The following is a 20,119-nucleotide window of genomic DNA, read 5'->3' as shown; positions in this document are numbered from 1 at the left end:
GTCTAGCTGTGGCACAAGGTGGATTGATCACTCACACGATAGTACTCAGATTGCTAAGCGGTGCTGTCAGTTGGCCACTGCTTTGTGTGCATCTGGTTGTGTCACTGGCACAAGTGCTCAATTTATGTATTTAATGTGGCAAAGTGACACAGCAAATCTCTGGATCTTTTAGGATTGGGAGAGTACAGAGATTGATTTTGGAATGTATATATTTATGCAACAGGGGTGCATTGTGTGAGAATCTGGGGTGGCAGGTGATTTAAGGGTTATTCCCAAAAATCAAGTTATCCACCATTCTTGGAAAGGTGGCATTAATTCCCGAGCTGTGGGGCCTTGATCATTTGGACCCCAGAGATCTCTAGAGTGGGGTTCTGGAAGCCTCCAGAATGGTTCTCTGCAGCCCCGTCCTGAATGGAGCAAAAGGTGTGCATGAATGGCCTCTGCTCCATTCATTGTTTACGAGACAGCTGCAACTTGCCAAACAGTGTACTCAGCAATCCCATGAACAATGCGTTGAGTGGAGATCACGCGCGTGCACCTCTGGCCAATAGAAAGGGGATATGACCATTTTCCAGGACGTCCACCTGACAGCACCATGGAGGACGTCCTCCTCCTCCTTAAAGGGACAGGAAAGCACACGAGAGGTTAAAAGACCCCGTCCCACCCCTTTCCCTCAGTGTCTTTCCTGTCCCTGCACGGAGGGACATACGAGAGGAGCAGGAAGATTACCTGAGGGCGCAGGGGGATCGGGCGGCCGGTCCAATCCTTCCCCCTGTCAGGATGCCAAGGGCCGACACTTCCCGGTGGGGAGTCCCTCTGCCCCAAAGCCAGGAGCAGGACGTCGCTCCTGGAGGAAGCCGCTCCTCCCAGTGGGAGGCTCTCGGCTCCAGGCCGCGAGGCAGTCGCCCGGGTCCCCGCAGGCAGCGAGCGATGCGGGCGCTGGCGCGACATACAGACCGCGGGGCGTTTGCGGCTGGAAGCGCTTGCCCCGCACGCAGCCGGCGGTGTGGGTGCCGGCGAGAGAGAACCTGGGGCAGCTGGAGCCGGGTCCCTGCAGAAAGCCGGATGGGCGCCGCCATTGCAGGACGCTCGGTGGGCGGGGCTTCAGAACAGGAAGCGGAAGTGGCCTGCGCGCGGCGATGACGTCACGAGCTGATTTGAAAACAGCACGCCAGCAGCCTGGGCACGCTAGCAGCTCAGTGCACGCCAGCAGCCCGCCGCACGCCAGCAGCTCGCCGCACCAGCAGCTCTCATCGCACGCCAGCAGCTCACCACACACCAGCAGTTCACCGCACGCTAGCAGCTCACCGCACGCAACAGCTGCTTCAGTGGTATGGACCCAGAGGCGCCAGCCGACAGAGGGGTAAGTGAGCCTGGCGCAATCCAACCCCCACACGGCCTTCCCTGCAGCCCAGGACAACTGACCCGACTATCCCTGTTCTGTATCGTACAGGAGAAGGGTACCCCAGCCCCCCCGACAGAGGTTAAGGACTCGGTAAAGGCCACATCTAAGTCTGTCAGATGCCCGGTTTGCAGCGTAAAGCTGCCAGACAACTATACCAAGACTCTCTGCGGACCCTGCACTTCAAGGGTCGTAAGAGACGAGCAGCCGTCCCTCCTGGCCGAGATGCGATCCTTGGTTCGGGAGGAAGTACAGGCCTCCAGATCCAGTCTCTCACGGCAGCAGTCCCCTAGTCCGGGGCCAAGCCGGAAGCGGCTGAGGTGGGAGATGGAGCTAGCCTCGGAGACAAGTTCGCCTGATGGGTCAGACCCCCGGGACTCGGATCCCGAGGAGGGGGAGATCCCGACTGACAGGAGGGACCAAGGCAGGAAATACCTGTTTAAGTTAGAGGACACCGAGGACTTGGTGCAGGCGGTAAGGAACACCATGCAGATAGAGGATGTTCCAAAACCGCAGTCCCGACAGGACCTGATGTTTGGGGGACTGGTCGCTCGGAAACAAACTGTGCTCCCCGTAAGCGAACACATTAAGACAATGGTCCTAGAAGAATGGAAAGAGGCAGAACGGCGACTTGTACTGTCTCGGGACTTTAAGAGCCGACTGCCCTTTGACCCAGAGGAAACACGATTGTGGGAGGAAATTCCTAAAATCGATGTTCCTGTAGCTACGGTGACCAAAAAAACCGCCATCCCCTTCGAGGACTCATCAAATCTCAGAGACCCGATGGACCGGAAGGCGGACATTCTGTTAAAGAGAACATGGGAATCGGCAGCTGCCCTTACTAAGGTTAACATAGCAGCCACCTCAGTGGCCAGGTCCATGTTCCTATGGGTGGGGCAGTTGGAAGAGCATTTATCCAACAAGACCCCTAGATCTGAGATCCTAGCTTCCCTCCCTCTGATGAAATCAGCCACTGCGTTCCTTTCAGATACGTCGGCCGAGTCAGTAAGATTCGCAGCCAGAAACAACTCCCTTTCCAACGCAGCTAGGCGAGCAGTTTGGCTGAAATCTTGGTCTGGGGATAACGCTTCAAAGGCAAAGCTTTGCTCCATCCCCTTTTCAGGCTAAAGGGTGTTCGGGCCAGCTCTAGATAGCATCCCTTTCCAACGCAGCTAGGCGAGCGGTTTGGCTGAAATCTTGGTCTGGGGATAACGCTTCAAAGGCAAAGCTTTCCCTTTCCAACGCAGCTAGGCGAGCGGTTTGGCTGAAATCTTGGTCTGGGGATAACGCTTCAAAGGCAAAGCTTTGCTCCATCCCCTTTTCAGGCTAAAGGGTGTTCGGGCCAGCTCTAGATAGCATCCTAGAGCAGGTGTCTAACAAAAACAAGGGGTTTCCAGAAGAAAAACACAAGCGTCCCCAGTCCTTTCGTAGAGGGTCCTTTTTCAGGTGACAGACCGATTTTAGGAGACAGGGTAGATCCAACAGGGGCTCCTTTAGAAACACTCAGAGCCAAGGGGGAGAAGCAAGGCCCCTCTTTTTGCGTCATCCTCCAGGTCTAGAAGGCAATGACGCCATAGGTGTTGGGGGAAGACTGCGACGATTCGCAGCAAGGTGGCGCCAGGTAACCCAGAACCGGTGGGTCCTCAGAACCATCACAGAAGGGTACAGCATAGAATGTTATTCCCCTCCCCCCGACAGATACATCGCCCCCAACGTAGTCCCGGAAGACTCTACCATGTGGGCAGATCTACAGGACCTGCTCCGGTCAGAGGTCATAGTGCCAGTTCCGCAGCAGGAGAGGGGAAAAGGTCATTACTCTTCCCTATTCTCCATTACAAAACCATCTGGCGAGGCCAGAACAATCATAAACTTAAAACCCCTAAATGCCTGGGTGGTATACAAAAGGTTTCGAATGGAATCAATACGCTCAGCGATTCAACTTATAGACAGGGATGCTGTCATGTGTACTCTGGACCTGAAGAGTGCATACTATCAGGTCCCCATCCATCCCGCATCTCAAAGCTTATTAAGATTCGTAATCAGTCTACCATCCCAGACCTGCCACTTCCAGTTCCAGTGCCTTCCGTTCGGGCTGGCTTCGGCCCCCCGAATATTTACAAAGCTGGTAGCGGAGGTGGTAGCCTACCTGAGAAAGCAGGGAGTCATTATAATACCGTATCTAGACGACTTTCTCCTAGTCGCAGGATCAGAAGAAAGGCTCATCCAGGACAGGAGCCAAACGATCAGAACACTGGAGTATCTCGGCTGGCTGATCAGCGACCAGAAGTCAGACCTAAAGCCAGAAAGCAGGAAGATCTTCCTGGGTGTCCTTCTGGATTCAAGAGACAGAATATATCGGCTACCGAGAAAAAAGCAGCAGACAATTCAAGACAGAGTCAAGGGACTACTGAGACATCGCTCCTCCATAAGAGGTGCAATGGAAGTTCTGGGTCTGATGACGGCTTGCATTCCATGCGTCAGATGGGCCCAGTCCCATTCGAGGCCCCTGCAAAAGGAAATCCTCACGGATGGAACGGGTGTCAGGATTCTCTCGACGGGCCCATATCCTTACCAGACAGGGTAAGAAGATCCCTGCGGTGGTGGATACAGCCCCAGAACTTACAGGTGGGCGTGCTATGGACAACCTCGCCGTACATGGTAATCACCACAGACGCCAGTACGTGGGGATGGGGAGCCCACGTAGAAGGGAGAATTTTTCAGGGAAGATGGCCGGTCAGCATCAGAAGCAGATCCTCCAACTTCAGGGAGCTCTATGCGGTCTGGGAAGCCCTGCGTCAGAACCGGTCGGTAGTGAGAAATCGACATGTCCGGATATTGTCCGACAACACAACGGCAGTCTCATTCCTGAAGCACCAGGGAGGTCCGAGACATCGACCACTCCAGGCACTCGCAGGACGAATATTCGCCTGGGCAGAAGAGGTGGTCCTCTCCATAACGGCAATCCACCTAGAGGGTTCTCAGAACGTAGTAGCAGACTATCTAAGCAGACAGCGGGTCAGCCCGACAGAGTGGGAACTAAACGAAGAAATCTTCCATCAGCTTTGTCAGCATTGGGGGACCCCCAGTATAGACCTGTTTGCAAACCGGAAGAACTCAAGGGTCGCCAGATTCTACTCCTTGAACCCAGCAGACCACCCGGACGGAGTAGATGCCCTGAGCCAGGCCTGGACGGAACCCCTCTTGTATGCATTCCCACCACTGGCGCTGATACCGGCGGTACTCAGGAAGATCTGCGAGGACCACGCGTCGGTGATATTAATAGTGCCATACTGGCCAAAGAGAAGCTGGTTTCCGCTGCTAGGAGCTATGGCAGTAGGAAACCCAGTCGAGCTACCCCTGAAGGGAGATGTTATGCACCAGGGGCCGATTCGCCATCCAGACCCAGCAAGGCTACGCCTCTCGGCATGGATCCTGAAAGGGACATTTTGAGAGCAAAGGGCTTATCTGAGCAGGTCATATTCACTCTACTGGCCAGCAGGAAACCGGTAACATCCGCAATCTACAGAAAAATATGGAAGAGATTCTGCCTGGAAGGTGGCAGGTCCGACCTCTCGGCAGGTACCCCTGACCTCCCTAGTGTCCTAGACTTTCTGCAGTCGGGATATAATAAGGGGCTTAAACCCAGCACGTTAAAGGTCCAGATCTCGGCTTTGAGCGCCTTCTTCGACTACCCTTTAGCCTCCCATCCTTGGGTGGTAAGATTCATAAAGGCCACGCAGCGTCTTCGCCCCACAATTAAGCAGCTCACCCCGCCCTGGGACCTCGGCCTGGTACTCAGATCTTTATGTAGGGACCCCTACATGCCTAGTGATAGAATGTCCATTTCGACTCTCTCTCGAAAGACGGCTTTCCTCGTAGCCATCACCACGGCCAAAAGAATAGGGGAGATCCAGGCCCTGTCCACCAAGGATCCATATCTCCAGATCAGAGACGATCATATAACCTTAAGATTAGATCCGGCTTTTATCCCCAAGGTAGCCTCTTACCATAATATAAATCAGGAGATAGTGCTACCATCCTTCTGCAGCAATCCCCACAATGAGAAAGAACAGCGTCTCCACTCCCTAGACGTAAGACGGGCAGTTATAAGCTATCTAGAGGCCACCAATGACTGGCGTATTGACTCAAACCTGTTCATCCTCTTCGGGGGTAAAAATAGGGGGAGAAAAGCCTCTAAGGCGTCCATCGCAAGATGGATCACATCAGTAATTTCAGACGCCTACCAGTCGGAAGGTGCCAACCCACCAGATACCTTAAGGGCCCACTCTACTAGGGCAGTTTCAGCCTCCTGGGCCGAGCGTGCAGGCACCTCAGTTGAGCAGATTTGTATAGCGGCAACCTGGGCCAGCCTGAATACATTTTGCAAGCACTACAACCTTGACGTGCTATCAGGAGAACATACCGCATTTGGGAGAAAAGTTCTCCAGGCGGTGATCCCACCCTGAGGAGGTGCTTTGGTACTCTCCATGGTGCTGTCAGCTGGACATCCTGGAAAATAGGTATTAGACCTACCGGTAATGATGTTTCCAGGAGTCCATCCTGACAGCACGGGTAGTTCCCTCCCGGATAGGTTGTTATGTTAAGTTATGTCATATGATGTAATATGATGATACCATTAAAAGAGTTATAGCATTATCCACGCTGTGGTACTTGTTAAGTCACTGAGGGAAAGGGGTGGGACGGTGCCTTTTAACCTCTCGTGTGCTTTCCTGTCCCTGTAAGGAGGAGGAGGACGTCCTCCATGGTGCTGTCAGGATGGACTCCTGGAAACATCATTATCGGTAGGTCTAACACCTATTTTTGGGGGATTAACTTTTTCATTCTTATACTACAATTGAAGTGTGATTACAGTCCCAAGGGAAAGGGAATTAATTATTGCAAGTCTGCTTATCATTAATGCATCTGTTAGGGCTTGCTCACATGAGCATATAAATCAGACAAGTGCAATCCAATTAAAAATCGGATTACACTTGGACAAATGTCATGCTATGGGGCTATGCAGATCTGCGAGGGCATGCGAGAAACGGATCCCACGAACCCATACAAGTCTATGGGTGAGTATGAAACATCGAACTGCACTCGGTTGTCATCCGAGTGCAGTCAGATTTCCTCAGTCACTGGCAATGGAGAAATTACTTTCTCTGTCTCCTCCATGTGTGCTGTGATTCTATCATGCACAGTACACTGACACTCTTATTAAACCTGACAAAGTTTGAGCAGAGTGTCATTTGCATAATCATCCAGATTCTCACTGTTAGAGAATCGACAGCCATGTGACCCTGGGCCTTATATTTAGTACTGCATATAACATCCAACATACCCTTTCTTGAATCAATGTTTCATTCTTCATCCAGGAATCCCAAAGACAAGGGTTTGTTACGTTAACAAAGCCTCTGAAACTGCAAGTGCTGTTTAATGAAAGGTTGGCCAAATTTTTTTCATCGTCATCAATATAAACATCTGTAAAGAAAAAGACTTTATTAAACCTGGCTGGAGTTTGAACTTTGGTTTGGGGTGGTGTTGCACACATGATTTAAAAAAAAAAAAAAAAAAAAAAAAAAAAAGCAGCTCACACACAATATTCCTTAGTTTTGTCAGAGCCAGAGCCAAAATGTAAATTCAAAAGGAATGCAGGAAGGACTTAACCCCTTTACTCCACAAGGTGGTTTGCACCTTTATGGCAAAGTCAATTTTTCTAATTCTGACCAATGTGACTTTATGACGTTATGACCACTGGAACGCTTCCCACTCTTTGAGATTGCTTTTTTGTGACATATTGTACTTCATGAAAGTGATAAAATTTCTTCGGTATGGCAAAAATTTGTCTAAAATTTGGAATTCTTATGTCCTTAAATCACAGAGATGTCAAACAAAATAATAAATAACATTTCCCACATGTTTACTTTACATCAGCACAATTTTGGAACCAACATTGTTTTTTGGTTAGGAAGTTATAAGGGTTAAGTTGACCAGCGATTTCTCCTTTTTCCAACAAAATTTACAAAACCACGGACCACCTCACATTTGAAGTGACTATATATGGGTCTATATAAAAGGTCTATATGTTAGCAAATACCCAAAAGTGACCATTCTGAAAACTGCACCCCTCACGGTGCTCAAAACCACATTCAAGAAGTTTATTAACCCTGCAGAGGCTTCACAGGAATTTTTGGAATGTGGGGAAAAAAAATTTCCACTAAAAATTGACTTCAGATCCAATTTTTTTTATTTTGGCTAGGGTAACTGGAACAAATGATCCCCAAAACTTTTTGTGTAACTTCTCCTGAGCATGCGGATACCCCATATGATGAAGAAAACCACTGTTTGGGTGCACGCCAGAGCTCGGAAGGGAAGGAGCTGGAACAATTGGCGGACACCATGTAGCGCTTGGAGAGCCTCTGATATGCCTAAACAGTGAAAATCTCCCACAATTGACACCATTTTGGAAACTAGACCCTTAAGGGAACTGATCTAGATGTGTGATGAGCACATTGAACCCTCAGTTGCTTCAAAGAAGTTTATGTTGAGCCGTAAAAAAAACAAAAAAAAAAACAAATTTTCCCCACAAATATGCTTTTAGCCCAAAATGTTGCATTTTCATACCGGTAACAGGAGAAATTGCACCATACAATTTGTTGTGCAATTTCTCCTGAGTACACCGATACCCAATATGAGGGAGAAAACTACTGTTTGGGCACACGGCAAGGCTCAGAAGGGAAGGAGCGTTATTTGATTTTTTTTAATGAAAAATTTCCTGGAATCATTAGCAAACGTCCTGTCCCATTTGCAGAGTCCCTTATGTGCAATTTCTCGAGTGCATCTAATATAGGTGCCTTCTCTGGGCAGTTGTGTGCTGCTATTTTTAGGCTGGGGGGCCAATATCCATGGCCCCTTACCAGCCTGAGAATACCAGTACCCAGCTGTCTACTTTAGCAAGGCTGGTTGTCAAAAATGGGGGGGAGCCCACGCCGTTTTTTAAAATTGCTTATTTAAATAATTAAAATATATGGCATGTGGACCCCTCTATTCTTGATAACCAGCCTTGTGTTATGCTGTGTGATGCTCCTCGATGATGCTGTCACATTTGACAGTGGCATCAGAGGGGTTAAATGCCATGATCGGTGCAAGCAACAATCGTGGGCGCTGCTGCAGGGTGTCAGCTTTTACATAGAGGTCTGCCTATGCTAATTGGAATCCATGATTCATTTTCTCCTTCCCCAAGGAAAACTGAAGAACAACTAGGTATTTTCTGCTATTTCTCCCTTTTTATTTTATAACTGCTTTGCATATTTGTGTTATTTTATTTTTACATTTTTATATATCTTCTTGTAAGAACACTAGAGCTTAAAATCTTTAATAAATTTGATTGTTGTATGCTCTAAAGAATCCATAGCCTTTCAGAGAGTGTGTGACTTTTCGATTCATGCACACTCCATGTGTTTGATGTGTAGCAGCGTGCTGTGTACACTGTATCGGGGTATTATTTATATTCATTTTATAGTCTTGAACAGAGTTGGAGTGCTGGATTGAGTGAGAGGAGATGTATCAACCTTTGCAGGTGCACCCCATGCCACGTGCTGAGAAGTGTGTATGGGATACTCTTTATTTCTTAATACCCATTATTAAATATAGTCATCTGCTTTCAGTTTGTATTGCATGAATTTCTAATAAAGTGTTGTGCATGAGGGTCTACCTTTCATAACATTTTTGTTGAAAGCCACATTGCCAGAGTGTACTTCTTCCAAGGGCTGGAGTAAGAATTAAAAGGAAACTGTTACCAAAAAAAAACAGCTATTAACCTGCAGATATGAATATCTGATTAAATCAGCTGACGTGCCAGAAAACAGGCCGAGCCCACATAGAGTGCGGGGACACAACCTTTCACGTATATACTTTCACATATATATACGTTTAAACGTCCTTAAAGGGAATCTGTCACCTCATTTTTGGAGTATCAGCTGCCGGCACAGCCATCAGGGGTTTATCTACAGCATTCTGTAATGCTGTAGATAAGGCCCTGATGGAACCTGAAAGAGAAGAAAAACTAGTTATATTATACTCACCCAGGGGCCGGTTTAGGTCTGAAGGGTGTGGAGGTCCGGTCCGGTGCCTCCCATCTTGTAGCGGAGACGTCCTCTTCTTTGCTTCCCGTTGCGGCTCTGGCGCAGGTGCACTGCTCTGCCCTGTTGAGGGCAGAGCAGAGTACTACAGTGCGCAGGCGCTGGACAAGGTCAGAGAGGTCCGGTGCCTGCGTACTGCAGTACATTACTCTGCCCTCAACAGGGCAGGTAAAGTACGCCTGCGCCGGAGCCGCGACGGGAAGCAAAGAAGAGGACATCATCGCTACAAGATGGGAGGCGCCGGACCGGACCTCGTCACCCATCAGACCAAAACCGACATCCATTGGACCAAGACCGGACCTCCCCCTGGTGAATATAACTTGTTTTTCTTATATTTCAGGTTAAATCGGGGGCTTATCTACAGCATTACAGAATGCTGTAGATAAGCCACTGATGGCGGTGCCGACAGCTGACACTCCAAAAATGGGGTGACAAATTCCCTTTGACCCCTTTACCCCCAAGGGTGGTTTGCACGTTCATGACCGGGCCAATTTGCACAATTCTGGCCACTGTCCCTTTATGAGGTCATAACTCTGGAACGTTTCCATGAATCCTGGTGATTCTGACAGTGTTTTCTCGTGACATATTGTACTTCAAGGTAGTGGTAAAATTTAATTGATATGACTTGCGTTTATTTGTGAAAAAAAATCGGAAATTTGACAAATTATGAAAATTTTGAAATTTTCCAACTTTGAATTTTTATGCCCTTAAATCACAGAGATATGACACACAAAAAACTTAATAAATAACATTTCCCATATGTTTACTTTACATCAGCACAATTTTAGAACCAAAATTTTTTTTTTTGCTCGGAAGTTATAAGGGTTAAAAGTTGACCAGCGATTTCTCATTTTTGCAACACCATTTTATTTTTACGGACCACATCACATTTGAAGTCACTTTGAGGGGTCTATATGATAGAAAATACCCAAAAGTGACACCATTATAAAAACTGCACCCCTCAAGGTGCTCAAAACCACATTCAAGAAATTTATTAACCCTTCAGGTGTTTCACAGGAATTTTTACTTCAGGTCCAATTTTTTTTATTTTACCAAGGGTAACAGGAGAAATTGGACTGGAAAAATTATTGTGCAATTTGTCCTGAGTACGCTGATACCTGATATGTGGGGGGGAACCACTGTTTCGGCGCATGGCAGAGCTCAGAAGGGAAGGAGAGCCGTTTGACTTTTTCAATACAATATTGGCTGGAATTAAGATCGGACGCCATGTCACGTTTGGAGAGCCCCTGATGTGCCTAAACAGTAGAAACCCCCCACAAGTGACCCCATTTTGTAAACTAGACCCCCCCAAGGAACTTATCTAGATATGTGGTGAGAACTTTTAACCCACAAGGGCTTCACAGAAGTTTATAATGTACAGTCGTACAATTAAAAAGTCATATTTTTTCCACAAAAATGATCTTTTCACCCCCAATTTTTATTTTCCCCAAAGGTAACAGGACCCCAGAAGTTATTGTGCAATTTATCCTGAGTACGCCGATACCCCATATGTGGGTGTAAATGACTATTTAGGCGCATGGCAGAGCTCGGAAGGGAAGCAGCGTCATTTGACTTTTTTGGCTGGAATTGAGATCAGACGCCATGCCGCTTTTGGAAAGCCCCTGATGTTCCATCCTGCTCCTGTCCTGCCGTTCTACTCCAGTCCTGTCTCTGGTGTTCCCATTCCATCATGCTCCAGTCCTGCCATCCTACTCCAGTCCTGCCTCCGGTGTTCCCATTCCATCCTGCTCCAGTCCTTCCGTCCTCCTCTAATCCTGTCTCCTGTGTTTATGCTCCAGCCATCCCTCCACGTTTCAGTCTACTGTCTTACTCCATTCCGGTCTCCTGTGTTCCAGCTCTGTCCAGTCATCTACACTTCAGTCCCACAGTCCTTCTCCAGTCCATCCTGAGCCGCCCCTCTCTGTACCGGCTACCGTGGTACTCGAACCTCTGGGCCTGCTCCTAACGGTCCCTGTATAGGGTTGGTTCCACTTGGCAGCTCGCCCGGGGCCCCTCGGTGCCACGGCCCAGAGGGTCCACTCCTGGAGATTCCGGCTCCAGACCAGCCACGCTAACACGCTTTTTATTGTAAAAATAGTTTTTGCATCACCACATTTTGAGAGCTATAATTTTTTCCATATTTTGACCCACCGAGTCATGTGAGGTCTTATTTTTTGCGGGACGAGTTGACGTTTTCTCCTTCGTCTCATTGGGGGACACAGAGACTGTGGGTGTGTGCTACTGCCGTCTGGAGGCTGACACTAAGTATACAAAAAAGAAGTTAGCTCCTCCTCCGCCGCAGACACCCTCGCCCCAATAGCGGGCGGAAACCAGTTTTTGCTTAGTGTCTGATGGAGGCACACGCAGTCTGGGTCTCTCCATCCTTTTTTTTTTTAATTATATTTTCTTGCTATGAACAGGAGACAGGGGCGACGGACCCTATTGAAAGGGTCCGATCTCCCCAAAACATCAACGGGCGAGCACGCGCAAGTATCGCCTCCGCGTATCCTTTCCCGCACCAAGGGACATCTCTGGGACTTTTCCCCAGACATCTATTTTTCTTTTTTCTTTTTTAAGAAGATATGACAGGGGCAACGCATCCTATTGAAAGGAAATCGGAATTTCCCCAAACCAGCAACGGGCGACCACGTGCGAGTGTCCCTCCACGTTTCCTCTCCCGCGACGTGGGACATTATGCCAGACTTAGCCCTGTCCACCCCTAGATAGTGAAACCATGGGCTTGCACAGAGGCACAAGACTAGTCTGTGCGTCCCCACTGCTCCACCAACGCATGACGGCGGTGCTGCATGGCGGCGGACGGAGCTAGGGTGCCTGCACCATCCGAAGATGGATTACCTCATGGCAAGGAGGTATGGTTGGGCTGGGAGGGCCCCTGGGCAGCGAGTGGCTCCAGGCTAGCTCCAGCTTAGGGAAGAGAAGCAGGTCAGCACAATCCGTATGCCCCAGCAACTCAGGTGCTGGAGCCGCAGAGTTACCATAGGGCTGTGATCAGCAGCCATCTCCCTCCTTCCTCTCTCCTCCCCTCCTTCCTCCCTCCCATACCTGTAGTCCAGGGTGCGTGGAGGCCCCGCGCGGGGCATAATGGTTTTGCCAAGATTCCCCAGCTGGAAGGAGGGCGCCTCAGGGCGGTACCGGGGGAGCGCCAGGATAGCGTGCCCATGCTCGGGCGGGCAGTGTCAAATTTAGCCTGCGGCTTCGGCCTAGGCCGCGGGGGGAAGGCCCACCCCCCGGCATGACGTCAGATCCGGCGCCGCCCCCAGGTCCGGGGCGGGCGCTGGATTAAATCGAGGCCCCGGCTTCAGAACAGGGTAGGCCGCGTTCAGGAGAGCATCGCAGCCTACCCAGAGAGGAAGGAACAGCAGGATCAGGAGCGCGGGGAGACAACAGGAGCCGGGTAGGTGCAACCCCGTCCCACACTGGGGCAAGTTATCCTCCTTCACCTCATTCCCCCTTATGCTTTAAAGAAAAAAGAGAGCAAAAAAAAAAAAAAAAAAAAAGGGAAAAGAGAGAAAATTGGCCTTTTTTCTGCAGTATGTCTGGCAAAGGGAAAAAGCACACGTCCTTTTATACCGCATGCGTTTCCTGTGGGGTTGTGTTCCCGCGAGCGCAGATTATTAAGTTATGTGAAGCCTGTAGTTCCGAACGCGCCCAGGAGCCCTCCCCTCCAACGGAGCCCAGGGGTTCGGACCCCCCAGAATGGGCGTTATCACTTTCTCGGTCTATGGTTTCGCTTACGAAGGCGATTGAGACCCTTCAGGCCCCGGATAGGGGTAGAGACGACGGCTCGCCTGTTTGAGAGGGTTCATCCACCTCACAAGAGCCGCCGGCCTGCAGGGGCTGCACTCTCTCTAAGCAGACGTACAGGGAGAGATCCCATATGACGTATCCGGGACCCTCTGGTGCTTCGGCATCCGTGAGTGCGGCGTCTCGCTCACCGTCACCATTGTCTGGGAGCGAGCAGAGTTCGGATGAGGACATGCAGGAATCCTTGGACCTGGATACCCTGGGATGTCGGGAGACGGTAGACAGTCTCATTGAGGCTGTCAATCAGACTCTAGGTATTGAGGAGGATGTCACCCTCACCGCAAGGCATAAAATATCTTTTAAAAGGGCCAGGCGACCACATAGGGTGTTTAGCACTCATCCAGAATTCGAGGACATGATGCAACGGCACAGGGAACGTCCAGACAAGCGTTTTTCGGGACAAAAAACGCTAGAGATGAGATACCCGTTTGCACCAGAGCTCTGTAAGAGATGGGCGGAATCTCCAGTTGTGGATCCCCCAGTGTCACGCCTGGCCTCAAGATTGTTGTTGTCAGTGCCTAGTGGTTCTTCTATTAAGGACCCCACGGATCGGCTCATAGAAGGTTTAGCCCGCTCATTGTATGAGGCATCGGGATCAGTGCTTTTGCCTTCATTCGCGGCAACATGGTTGGCCAAGGCCATGATGTCATGGTCAGAGTCGTTGAGTAAAGTCCTGCAAGATAGAGACTTGCCGATAGAGGTATCTGAGATGGCAAATCAGATCGCGATGGCGGGTGATTATCTAATTAATGCATCCTTGGATGCGGCTAATTGCGCGGCACTAGCGGCGGCAAACGCTATCGCCATTAGGAGAGCCTTGTGGCTAAGGCTATGGCGGGCTGATTCAATTTCTAAGAAATCGTTAACGTCCCTGCCATATCAGGGTAACCGATTATTTGGAGAGAAATTAGACAAACTCATTTCGGATGCCACAGGGGGAAAGAGCAGCTTTCTCCCATAGCAGAAGACTAGACTGCCTTTTCGTCAACCGCAGGCGCACCTTCGAGCATTTCGCACCCCCGGATGGGCAAAAGCGGCCAGTTCTACCGCCTCAGCTCACTACAACCAAGACAGAGAGCGCCAGGTCACGTATAAAGCCAACCCGCTGGGGAGGATGCGGGGCCGACCACCCAGGTCAAGGGGGGCCAGGTCCCAGAGGCCCTCAGCAAAATGACTCGAGGCATCAGGTACCCAAAGACAGCAGAGTAGGCGGTTGTCTGCTCAGGTTCCGCCACGTCTGGATCAAGGTGGCACACGGCGCATGGGTGGCGGAATTAGTGTCATCAGGGTACAAAATAGAGTTTATCAGACATCCTTCAAGACGATTTTTTCTTTCCCGGCTTCCCAAATCGGAATCCCGGGCAGAAGCGTTGCTAGGAGCCATCAGGATTCTTCAGTGCAACGGGGTCATTGTCCCGGTACCAGAGGACGAAAAGGCTCAAGGATTTTATTCCAACCTGTTCGCGGTCCCCAAGAAGGACGGAACAGTAAGACCGGTTCTGGACCTAAAACTCCTAAACAAAAGAGAAGACTGAGAGGAGACTTAATAGCTGTCTACAAATATCTAAAGGGCTGTCACATTGTAGAAGGATCAACTTTATTCTCATTTGCACAAGGAAAGACTAGAAGCAATGGGATGAAACTGAATGGGAAGAGACACAGATTAGATATTAGAAAAAACTTTTTGACAGTTAGAGTGATCAATGAGTGGAACAAGCTGCCACGAGAAGTGGTGAGTTCTCCTTCAATGGAAGTCTTCAAACAGAGGCTGGACAGACATCTGACTGGGATGATTTAGCGAATCCTGCTTTGAGCAGGGGGTTGGACCAGATGGCCCAGGAGGTCCCTTCCAACTCTACGATTCTATGATTCTATGATTCTAAACAGGTTCATCAGAGTCAGGCACTTTCGGATGGAATCCCTCCGGTCAGTGATATCGGCCATGGAGCAGGGAGAATATTTGGACTCAATCGATGTCCAGGATGCCTACCTGCACATCCCTATTTTTCCCCCGCATCAGAAGTTAATTCGGTTTGCAATCAATGGCCAGCATTTTCAATTTGTGGCTCTGCCGTTCGGGTTAGCCACGGCTCCCAGGGTATTCACGAATGTAATGGCGGTCGTCATGGCCATTCTTCATTCTCGGGGCATAGTGGTTTTGCCGTACTTAGACGACCTCTTAGTAAAGTGGCCGTCCTTTCAAGCATGCAAGGATAATGTCAGCATCACGCTGGATACCCTATCTCGCCTAGGATGGTTGGTCAATGGGAAAAAGTCATCTCTTATCCCGGCTCAGAGGATTCCATTCCTAGGGATGATTTTTGACACCTCCCGTGGGTTGGTAATTCTTCCTCAAGACAAGGCTCGGGCGGGGAGTTCGGAGTCTTCAGCAACCTGGCCCTCACACGATTCGATTTGGGATGAGGGTTCTAGGGAGGATGGTAGCGGCAATAGAAACAATTCCGTTTGCTCAATTTCATTTTCGTCCCCTGCAGCACGCTGTCTTGGCAGCGTGGGACAGGAGTCCGTTCTCTCTATATCACCAGTGCAGGTTGTCCTTTCAGGTCCAACGAGCACTTCAGTGGTGGACGCGTGACTCCTCTCTCCTTCCGGGGGAACCCTTTCCTCCAGATCAATGGTTGGTGATCACAACCGACGCGAGTCTTCTCGGTTGGGGGGCAGTATTTCGCCATCACACGGCACAGGGGCAGTGGTCGCCCCAGGAGGCTCGTCTTCTGATCAACTTGTTGGAGATTCGAGCGGTGCGGTTGGCGTTGCAGCATTTTCAGCACTGGCTAGCAGGACGCCCAGTCCGGGTCCAGTCACACAACGCCCCGGCAGTAGCGTACGTGAATCACCAGGGAGGCACGCGCAGCAGGGCAGCCATGCGCGAGATAGAGCATGTACTCCATTGGGTCGAGAGGCACGACTCAGTAATCTCAGCAGTTCACATACCAGGCGTGGAAAATTGGGCAGCAGATTTCCTGAGTCGGCAGGGTGTCGTGGCCGGGGAATGGTCCCTGCACCCCGAGGTCTTCCAGCAGATTTGCCAATGGTGGGGGACTCCGGACGTGGACCTGATGGCCTCCAGGGAGAACGCCAAAGTGGGCATGTTTGTCGCTCGGTCCCAGGACCCGCGAGCAATCGCAGTGGATGCGTTGGTCCTTCCATGGAGCCAGTTTCAGCTCCCATACCTGTTTCCCCCTCTGCCACTTCTCCCGAGGGTCATCAGAAAGATCAAGACAGAGAGGGTCCCGGCGATTCTGCTGGCTCCAGACTGGCCCCGTCGAGCTTGGTACGCGGATCTAGTACAGCTCCTCGCAGACGTGCCATGGCGTCTACCGGTACGGCCAGACTTATTGTCCCAGGGGCCGATCTACCACTCGAACTTAGGGGCCCTGTGTTTGACGGCATGGCCATTGAATCTTGGATTCTGACCCAGGCGGGGTTTGGGCGTGAAGTGGTTGCTACAATGGTTAGCGCCCGGAAGCCGGCCTCGGCGAGGGTTTATCATAACACTTGGAAGGTTTTCTTTCTCTGGTGTCGAGAGCACGGGGTTGCGACTTTGTCCTTCTCGCTTCCCAACATCCTGGCATTTCTGCAGTCAGGCTTTGACGCAGGTTTGGCCTCGAGTTCCCTGAGGAGACAGATATCGGCCTTGTCGGTTCTTTTCCAGCGAAAGATCGCTACCAATATGCAGGTCAAGACATTCATTCAGGGGGTCTCTCATTTGGTGCCCCCCTTTAGAGCGCCCATAGACGCCTGGGACCTTAATCTGGTTCTGGGTGTCCTGCAGGAAGCTCCGTTTGAGCCCTTGCAGGAAGTCGCATTGTCATACCTTTCCAGGAAGGTCGTGTTTTTGGTAGCCATAACTTCCATTAGGCGGGTCTCTGAATTGGCAGCCCTATCCTGTAGAGCTCCGTTTCTGACTTTTTTTAAGGATAATGTAGTCCTTAGACCACCTCCATCGTTTCTGCCGAAGGTTGTGTCCTCTTTCCATATTAATGAGGACATTGTTTTGCCTTCGTTTTGTCCAGCTCCGGTACACAGAGTGGAGAAGGCGCTCCACACGTTGGATCTAGTAAGGGCCCTCAGGAGGTATGTGTCAAGGACAGCACCTTTTCGCCAGACAGACTCGTTGTTTGTGATCCCCGAAGGGCGCAGGAAGGGGCTCGCAGCCTCACGGTCGACCATAGCCAGATGGATTCGCCTAACTATTCAAGAGGCTTACCGTATCAGAGGCACGCCGATTCCAACTGGAATAGGGGAGCACTCTACTCGGGCAGTGGGCGCCTCTTGGGCGCTTCGACACCAGGCTTCGGCAGAGCAAGTATGCAAGGCGGCAACCTGGTCAAGCCTGCACACGTTCTCTAAGCATTACAATGTGCATACTCAGGCTTCGTCAGATGCGAGCCTGGGTAGTAAAATTCTCCAGGCAGCAGTAGCACTCCTTTAAACAGGTGGGCATGCGGTTTGGATTGGTGAGTGGCTCCCACCCATGGACTGCTTTAGGACGTCCCACAGTCTCTGTGTCCCCCAATGAGATGAAGGAGAAACATGGATTTTTGTGAGTACTCACCGTAAAATCCTTTTCTCCGAGACGCTCATTGGGGGACACAGCACCCACCCTGATAGCCAGTTGGCTTTGGTTTATTTTGATTAATGTCATTCTTTATTGTAGGGTGGTCCTTTTATGATTCTCTGCGGTAAGGCTAATTCGCTCTCAGCTTCTCCTACTGCTTTTGCACTAAACTGGTTTCCGCCCGCTATTGGGGCGAGGGTGTATGCGGCGTAGGAGGAGCTAACTTGTTTTTTGTATACTTAGTGTCAGCCTCCAGATGGCAGTAGCACACACCCACAGTCTCTGTGTCCCCCAATGAGCGTCTCAGAGAAAAGGATTTTACGGTGAGTACTCACAAAAATCCATGTTTTATTGGTACCATTTTCGGGCACGTGACTTTTTTGATCGCTTTTTATTCCGAATTTTGGGACGCAGAATGAACAAAAACCAGCAATTCATGAATTTCTTTTGGGGGGTGCATTTACACCATTCCGTGTGTGGTAAAATTGATAAAGCGGTTTTATTCTTCGGGTCAGTAAGATTACAGTGATATCTCATTTATGTCTTTTTTTATGTTTTGGCGCTTTTATGCAATGAAAACTATTTTATATAAAAAAATAATTATTTTTGCATCGCTTTATTCTGCGAGCTATAACTTTTTTATTTTTCCGCTGATGACGCTGTATGGCAGCTCATTTTTTGCAGGACAAGATGACATTTTCAGCGGTACCATGGTTATTTATATCTGTCTTTTTGATTGCGCGTTAATGCATTTTTTGTTCGGCGGTATGATGATAGAGAATTGTTTTCTGCTTCGTTTTTTATTTTTTTTAATGGGTTTACCTAAGGGGTTAACAAGAGGGACAGTGTTATAGGGCGGGTAGTTACGGACACGGCGATACTAAACGTGTACTTTTATTGTTTTGTTTTTTTTTTTATTTCCAAAAAAATGAATTTATTGGGGAATATTTTTTTTTTTTTTTTTTTCAATTTGGGTTTTTTATTTCTTTTTTTTTTTTTTATAAATTATTTTTACACTTTTTTTTAAACTTTATATTACATTGTCCCATTGTGGGACATCACTATAAGATGTCAGGTCACGGGGTGAGCGCCGCTGATCGTGGCCGGGTGTCAGCTGATTATCACAGCTGACACCCGGCACTATGTGTCAGGGGCGGTCACGGACCGCCCCCGACACATTAACTCCTGGCACACTGTGATCAAACACGATTGCAGTGTACCGGGGGTTTAGGGAAGCATCGGCAGGGAGGGGGCCTCCTTCCCTGCAGGTCCCCGGATACAATATGGCGGCGGGGACCTTCGGGGGCCTGCAGGGAGGCGGCCTCCTCAGTGCCTGCAGAGCGCAGGCATGAGGAAGCCTGCAGCAGTGCCTGTGTGAGATTGCTGATCTGTCACAGCGATCTGCAGGGGAGTATCTAGGGGGGCAGCCAGGGTATTTGCCCCGGGCGCAGCCAGCAGAGGGGCGCAGCGGGCCGCCTAATGCAGCGGTCCGCTCTGTCTCCCCCCCGGCAGCTGCATTCTGCGCCCCCCCCCGTCCTGTGAGTCGGCGGCTCTCTGTGTCGGCTGTCAAGCTGACAGCCGGCGCAGGGAAGCTGCACGTACCGGCTCCCAGGGAGCAATTGTACTGGCGTCTATACAGACGCCAGTACAAATGAAGCTCTGACCGCCGGGTCAGAGCGACGTCAGCAGCATGATCAGGTCATGTGATCACACTGCTGACGTCACTCCCCGGCGCCCAGAGCGAATGCTGGTGGTAAGTGTGCTCCAATGTGGAGCTGAAGAAGAACCACTGAAGATGGGAGATGTTGGGGGGGATTTGGAGAAGAGGAGGATTTTGATAAGAAGAGGAGGGGGATTTGGAGAGGAGGAGGGGAGGATTTGGATAAAGGAAGGAGGATGATGAGGAGGAGGAGGGGGATTTGGATAACTGGAGGAGGGAAATTTGAATGAGGAGGAGGAGGGGGGGATTTGGATAAGAGGAGGGGGATTTAGATAAGAGGAGGAGGAGGAGGGGGATTTTGATAGGAGGAGGGGGATTTGGATAAGTGGAGGAGGGGGATTTGGAGAGGAGGAAGAGGGCGGGAGGATTTGGATAGGAGGAGGAGGGGGGATTTTGATAAGAGGAGGAGGGGGATTTGGATAAGTGGAGGAGGGGGATTTGGATGAGGA

General features: G+C 50.1%; 1 protein-coding gene across 4 annotated transcripts in view; it reads right to left on the bottom strand.

Annotated features, from left to right (window-relative positions):
- Window positions 1–20,119, bottom strand: part of CUNH3orf52 (chromosome unknown C3orf52 homolog) — a 98,117-nt gene that overhangs the window by 9,080 nt on the left and 68,918 nt on the right. For all 4 annotated transcript variants that reach the window (XR_012232235.1, XM_073575608.1, XM_073575609.1 and 1 more), the window contains one exon: window positions 6,744–6,883. Coding sequence is in view for 3 of the 4 variants with exons in the window: in XM_073575608.1 (XP_073431709.1) it covers window positions 6,744–6,883 (140 nt within the window). In the remaining variant the exon portion in view is untranslated. The remainder of the gene's footprint in view (window positions 1–6,743; window positions 6,884–20,119) is intronic.

This window comes from Dendrobates tinctorius, unplaced genomic scaffold (genome assembly GCF_039654945.1).
Source record: "Dendrobates tinctorius isolate UK_male_01 unplaced genomic scaffold, ASM3965494v1 ptg000045l, whole genome shotgun sequence".
NCBI lineage: Eukaryota > Metazoa > Chordata > Amphibia > Anura > Dendrobatidae > Dendrobates > Dendrobates tinctorius.
This window is presented reverse-complemented; position numbering and strand designations above follow the sequence as displayed.